A 7,669-nucleotide genomic window follows, 5' to 3' on the forward strand; every position below is an offset into this window, starting at 1 on the left:
AGCTGTGTGTGTGTGAGTGTGTGTGTGTGTGCGCGCTTGCATGCGTTTGTGAGTTTGTGTGCCAGAAACATTATCAATGTGTTTTATCAGCCCAACAGCCAAGCTAGGGGACACGTAAAACACCTGAACAGGATCAGGTCAATGCTTCCCTATACTGGAGGGTCAGTGATGGTGCCATGATGTCTATGGTCAAGACTCACTGGTGCCAGTCCTTACTGGGTCACAGGCAGCTACAGACAGATTTGTATCTGGAAACATGGTTTAGTAGCTTGGTGGGTCAGAGGAAACGTCTACAGAGTTAGGTGTCAGTGTGTCTGGTTGTAAGGAGAAGGTAATGACTACACCAGGTTCCCATGGGGACAGTAGTGGAGCTCTACCGCTGTACTGTCAGACCCTGAACAAGCAAACACCAACACACTGTTGGTCGGTTGACATGGCTACGTCTAACAACGATGGCTACCTCTCACACCTGAGTAAATACGAAGAGTGATAACTCACTAGGTCCCATGGGGCCGAGGACTGAGGACCCTGTCTCTGTCTGTCTGTGTCCGTCCATCCATCTGTCCAACCGCCTTCCTGCCTGCCTGTCCATCCTTCTATCCGTCCTTCTGTCCATTAACCCGCCCATCTGTCTGTCAACAAATCTCTCTGCTGGAAATCAAATAGACCACAGCTTAAGGTTTATGAAAGGTCTATCGTTGTACAGTCATGCACATACAATGTTGAGGTCACTTATCACAGGGTTCTACTAAAGCGTTGTATACAGTACTATGGGTCAGGACCACATGCTTTAGCTGTAATAAGGTAATTGTGTGTTTCCTGCGGTTTGTATACATCTGAGCATGACTACTTATTGTTGCTCAATAACATCACGCTCACTGTGTCTGTCTGCTCGATCCTTGTTTGGTCTGACTCACACACACATGCGCGCTCACACAGAACACAACCACATACACAGGTTGTTTAGTCTGAATCTCTAATCCCTATTACGTCACTGTAGTAAAACAGAAAGGAGATGCCTAGGGCATCCTCCACCACTGCTCAGGCACTGTAAACACACTGTGTCAGGTAATGACTGATTATAATGCATCTAAACAAGGCACACACACACGCATAGGATACACAAATAGGACACACACACATACAGGATTTGATTTGACACACACATGTCTGGAAACACGCAGGACACACACAGCACACACACAAGACACACAGATACACATACACAGGATTTGAGTTGACACACACACACACACACACACACACACACACACACACACACACAAACAGGGCAGGACAGCAACCAGTCCAATAATTCCCCATCACTCTTCTCCCAAATTCTAACTCACAACTCTCAGCACTGTAACACAACATACTCAAGAAGCACCTTCAATAGTACTGACCTAGAAAAGTCAAGGGATTTTCTGGATCCGAGGTGACAAGTTTGGGACCAAAAGGCTCCTGAACAACTTCTATCCCCAAGACATTAGACTGCTGAACAGTTAATCAAATGGCTAACCAGACTATTTGCATTGACCCCCTTTTTCTGCACTGACACTCTTGCACTGGATCTATGCGCACTCACTGGACCCTACCCACACACTCACACATACTACACTGACACTCCAACACACACATACACAGCCACACACTACATACTATCACACACACAAAACACACTCATATTGACGCCACACACACACACAGACACACATTCACACACTTTAACACTCTTCACATACACTGCTGCTACTCTGTTTTTTGTCTATCCTGATTGCCTAGTCACTTTTACACCTACCTACATGTACATATTACCTCAATTACCTCAACTGCCTCGTACCCCTGCACATTGACTCAGTACTGGTACTCATTGTATATAGCCTCATTATTTTATTGTGTTACTGATTCCTTTTTAGTTTTTGCTAAATTTTCTTACTTTTTAACTTTGCATTGTTGGGAAAGGCCTCATAAGCATTTCACTGTAAAGTCTACATCTGTTGTATTCGGCGAATGAGTACTTCTCAGAAAGGTCTTAGGAAGACAGTAGCGATCGAGAAAAAAACACACAAGCTAAAACAACCAGGCCAGTTCATAAGAGGAGACAAACAGCAATAAGAGGCTGGTGAGAGACATGAGCAGAGGAATGTCAGAGTAGCGAGGTAGTGAAAGTATGGTGAGTGGTCCGTGTCTGTGGTTCAGTACAGTAGCCTGAACACACACATTTACACACACACACACACACACACACACACACACACACACACACACACACACACACACACACACACACACACACACACACACACACACACACACACACACACACGCACACACACACACACACAGGGGCTCACTGTGCACGCTTGCACACACACAATCATATGCATGCATGCACACACGCACAAACACACACTGTGGCGTATGCACAGGCAGCACACAGCACACACACACATGCCACACACACGCAGACGCGCATGAAACCAGGTCTCCATTTTTCAACACAGATAGATTGAGAATTTGGGCCGAGATCATTCATGGCTGTATTTGACCTCTCGTTCCAAATATTTCTATATTTGTTGTAGAAAAAATATTCTCTGTTGCATATTCTACCATTGTTTTAGTGATAGGGGTTTAACTGTTGAGAAACTGATGAGAGATGACTCAATAAGTATTTGTGTTTGGTAAAGACCTGGGGGTCTAGGCTTGGAGGTCTGGACAGTGAAGGCACACATCAATGGTTTCTATTTTTGCCAAACAACTCTCTAACATCAGTGTGGCCTCCTTCATTTTACTCAGTCCCAACCCTATACGCTAGAGCATCCCTGCAAGTTACAGCCCCAACCAAAACAGCTCTCTCCCGCTCTCTCCCCCTGGAGACCCTCTCTCCAGCCCAGTCTCTCTCCTAGTCCTAGAGCTTCCACCCCAGCCTCTCTTCCCCTGCCTCAGACCTTCTCACTCAGACAATTTCTCCCATCCCTCTCCAGACATGCAGATGGATGGCGGCCCTGCACAGGAGGCAGACACCATTCTGCACGCCACACACACAAAGGCACACGTCACACGAGCTGGTGGATCTGTCTTACCAGATTTCAACGTCCAACAGGACATCTGGAGCCCACCACACCACCAGACCTTCAGGCTTTAGGAGAGACTATCCAGCCCTGTGACCCAGGGCAGAGACCACATGCTGGGGCAGATAGGGAGCAGCAGCTGGGCTGGATGGCTGGATGTCTGCACCTCAGGGCCTGAAGGCTAGGTCTGGTGGAGCCTGATACTCTGGCCTTCCGTGCAAGTGGACTGCAAATGTCAATTTACGCAAAAAAAATTACTGCACTTTTATCTTTTGGGGTTCTAGTCATGAAATCAATGCAGCCTACTCAATCACTTTTTATAGCTACTGTTTACAGGACTCCTGAGCCGTATACAGCGTTCCTCATTGAGTTCCCTGAATTCCTATCGAACCTCGTAGTCATGGCAGGTAATATTCACATTTTTGGTTACTTCAATATTCACATGGAGTAGCCCACAGACCCACTCCAAAAGGCTTTCAGAGCCACCATCAACTGAGTGGGTTTTGTCCAACATGTCTCGGTACCTACGCATTGCCAAAATCATACCCTGGATCTATATTGAACAAAAATATAAACGCAACATGAAACAATTTCAACGATTTTACTGAGTTACAGTTCATATAAGGAATTCAGTCAATTGAAATAAATTCACTAGGCCCTAATCTATGGATTTCACATAACTGGGCAGGGGCGCAGACATGGGTGGCTCACCCACTTGGGAGCCAGGCTCACCCACTGGTGAGTCAGGGCCAGCCAATCAGAATACGTTTTTCCCCACAAAAGGGCTTTATTACAGACAAAAATACTCTGTTTCATCAGATGTCCAGGTAGCTGGTCTCAGACGATCCCGCAGGTGAAGAAGCCGGATGTGGAGGTCCTGGGCTGGCGTGGATACACGTGGTCTGTGGTTGTGAGGCCAGTTGGACGTACTGCCAAATTCTCTAAAACGACGGCTTATGGTAGAGAAATTAACATTAAATTCTCTGGCAACAGCTCTGGTGGCCATTCCTGCAGTCAGTATGCCAATTGCATGCTTCCTCAAAACTTGAGACATCTGTGGTACTGTGTTGTGTGAAAAAATTATCATGCTGTTTAATCAACTTCTTGATATGCTACACCTGTCAGGTGGATGGATTATCTTGGCAAAGGAGAAATGCTCACTAATAGGGATGTAAACACATTTCTGCACAACATTTAAGAGAAATAAGCTTTGTGTGTGTATGGAACATTTCTGGGATCTTTTATTTCAGCTCATGAAACATGGGACCAACACTTTACGTTTACATTTTTGTTCAGCATAGTTTTGTCCCATAGAATAGATATTGTGGACTATTGGACCACCATCTTGGACTATCCTGGACTATCGGATCACCATCTTATTACATTTGCAATTGCAACAAATAATAATTAGCATAGACCCCAACCAAGGATTATCAAAATCCACACTATAAATTCACGGACGACCCAAAGATTCCTAGATGCTCTTCCAGACTCCCTCCACCTACCCAAGGACATCGGAGTACAAAAATATGTTATACACCTAACTGAGGATCTAAGCTTTGCCTTGCATAATACCCTAGATGCAGTTGCACCGCTAAAAATAAAAATAAATTGTCACAAGAAACTCTAGTTCCATGAAAATACAGAAAATACCTGAGCTCTGAAGCGAGCTTCCAGAAAATTGGAACGGAAATGGTGCTCCACCAAATTGGAAGTTTTCCGACTAGCTTGGAATGACAGTACCGTACAATATCAAAAAGCCCTCACTGCCGCTCGATCAGCCTACTTTCCCAACCTGATTGAGGAGAATAAAAACAATCCAAAATGTATTTTCTATACTGTCGCAAAGCTAACTTCAGCAGTGATGAATTCATGAACTTCTTCGACGAAAAGATCATAATCATTAGTAAACAAATTACAGACTCCTCTTTGAATATGCATATTTCTCCAAAACTGTGCTGATCTGACTGCACAGAACTGCCAGGACCTCGGATCAATGGAGACACTCAAGTTTTTTTATCCTGTATCTCTCGACACATTCACTAAATAGCCATGGCCTCTAAACCTTTCAGCTGCCCCTATTGAACCCTATTCCTACTAAACTACTGAAAGAGCTACTTCCTGTGCTTGGCCCGCCTATGTTGAACATAATAAACGTCTCCCTATGCTCCGGATGTGTACCAAACTCACTAAAAGTAGCATTAATAAAGCCTCTCCTGAGAAAGCAAAAACCGTGACCAGGAACATTTTACAAACTATCGGCCTATATCTAATCTCCCATTTCTCTCTCTCTCTCTCAAAAAAAAGCTGCCATCCTGAAGACAAATGATGTATACCAAACGCTGTAGTCTGAAGGTGAAGGCGGTAAATGACCTTTTAACAGCATCAGACCAAGGCTCTGCGTCTGTCCTCGTGCTCCTAGATCTTAGTGCCACTTTCGACAACATTGATCACCACGTTCTTTTGGAGAGATTGGAAACCTTAATTGGTCTAAGAGGGCAAGTTCTTGCCTGGTTTAGATCTTATATGTCGGAAAGATGTCAGTTTGTCTCTGTGGATGGTTTGTCCTCTGACAAATCAATGGTAAGTTTCAGTGTTAATCAAGGTTCCGTTCTAGGACCACTATTGTTCTCACTATATATGCTACCTCTTGGTGATCTCATTCAGAAACAAAATGTCAACTTTCACTGCTATACAGATGACACACAGCTGTACATTTCGATGAAACATGGTGAAACCCCAAAATTGCCTACCGTGGAAGCCTGTGTTTCAGACATAAGGAAGTGGATGGCAGTAAATATTTTACTTTTAAAATCGGACAAAACAGAGATGCTAGGTCCCAAGAAACAAAGAGATCTGCTGTTGGATCTGACAATGAATCTCGTTGGTTGTATAGTCGACTCAAATAAAACTGTGAAGGACCTCAGCGTTACTCTGGACCCTGATCTCTCTTTTGACGAACATAGCACAAATATTTCAAGAGCAGCTTTGTTCCATCTTCGTAACATTGCAAAAATCTGAATCTTTTGTCAGAAAATTATGCAGAAAATCTCATCCATGCTTTTGTCACTTCAAGATTAGAGTACTGCAATGTTCTACTCTCCAGCTACCCAGATAAGGCACTAAATAAACTAGTGCTAAACACTGCTGCTAGAATCTTGACTAGAACCCCACATTTGTATCATATTACTCCAGTGCTAGCCTCCCTACACTGGCTTCCTGTTAGGGCTGATTTCAAGGTTTTGCTGTTAACGTACAAAGCATTACATGGACTTACTCCTACCCATCTCTCTGATTTCATCCTGCCGTACATACCTACACGTGTGCTATGGTAACAAGACACAGGCCTCCTTATTGTTCCTAGAATGAATAAGCAAACAGCTGGAGGCAGGGCTTTCTCCTATAGAGCTCTATTTTTATAGAATGGTCTGCCTATCCATGTGAGAGATGCAGACTAAGTCTCGACCTTTAAGTCTTTACTGAAGACTCATCTCTTCAGTAGGTCCTATGATTGAGTGTAGTCTGGCCCAGGTGTGCGAAGGTGAACAGCAAAGCACTGGAGTGACGAACAACCCTTGCTCTCTCTGCCTGGCCGGCTCCCCTCACTCCACTGGGATTCTCTGCCTCTGACCCTATTAGGGGGGCTGAAACACTGGCTTGCTCGCTCTCTCCCATGCCATCCCTAGGAGTGGTGCGTCACGTCATGCCAGGCTTTTTTTGCTATACTTGACTTGAGTGGGTTGAGTCACTGACGTGATATTTCTGTCCGGTTTTGTGCCCCTTCGAGTTCGTGCGGTGGGGGAGATCTTCGAGGGCTATACTTGGCCTTGTCTCAGGGTAGTAAGTTTGTGGTCTGTTGATATCCCTTTGGTGGTGTGGTGGCTGTGCTTTGGCAAAGTGGGTGGGGTAATATTCTGCCTGGTTGGCCCTGTCCGGGGGTAACTTTGGATGGGGCCACAGTGTCCCCCCCCCCGTCTCAGTATCTATTCTGCAATAGAATATGTGCCGGTGGGCTAAGGTCAGTCTGTTCTATCTGGTATAATTGTCCTGTGGGATCTTAGGCTCTCTCTCTCTCAGGGGATGGGGTGATGCGTAGATTGTAGAGTTATGGGGTGCAAGGACTGACACTGCACTTATTCATTCTGTTAGCATGCAGGCAGTGTTAGTTACATCACTGCTCTACGATAGTCAAGTCCCTCTCTGCAGGCACTCTGTGAACTTGTTCTCTCTCTCTCTCTCTCTCTCTCTCTCTCTCTCTCTCTCTCTCTCTCTCTCTCTCTCTCTCTCTCTCTCTCTCTCTCTCTCTCTCTCTCTCTCTCTCTCTCTCTCTCTCTCTCTCTCTCTCTCTCTCTCTCTCTCTCTCTCTCTCTCTCTCTTCTCTCTCTCTCTCTCTCTCTCTCTCTCTCTCTCTCTCTCTCTCTCTCTCTCTCTCTCTCTCTCTCTCTCTCTCTCTCTCTCTCTCTCTCTCTCTCTCTCTCTCTCTCTCTCTCTCTCTGATAGTTTGGCCAGTATTCAGTGTGCCTGCAGAGAGGGACTTGACTATCCTAGAGCAGTGATGTAACTAACACTGCCTGCATGCTAACAGAATGACTAAGTGT

At 45.2% G+C, this 7,669-nt stretch overlaps 1 protein-coding gene across 1 annotated transcript in view; it reads left to right on the forward strand.

Annotated features, from left to right (window-relative positions):
• LOC121567773 (pyridine nucleotide-disulfide oxidoreductase domain-containing protein 2-like) overlaps positions 1–3,145 on the forward strand; it is a 43,025-nt gene extending 39,880 nt beyond the window's left edge. The window contains exon 6 of the mRNA XM_045221181.1: positions 2,985–3,145. Coding sequence (XP_045077116.1) covers positions 2,985–3,145 — 161 coding nt within the window. The remainder of the gene's footprint in view (positions 1–2,984) is intronic.
• The last annotated feature ends 4,524 nt before the right edge of the window (positions 3,146–7,669 follow it).

Source organism: Coregonus clupeaformis, chromosome 1, assembly GCF_020615455.1.
Source record: "Coregonus clupeaformis isolate EN_2021a chromosome 1, ASM2061545v1, whole genome shotgun sequence".
NCBI classification, from domain to species: domain Eukaryota; kingdom Metazoa; phylum Chordata; class Actinopteri; order Salmoniformes; family Salmonidae; genus Coregonus; species Coregonus clupeaformis.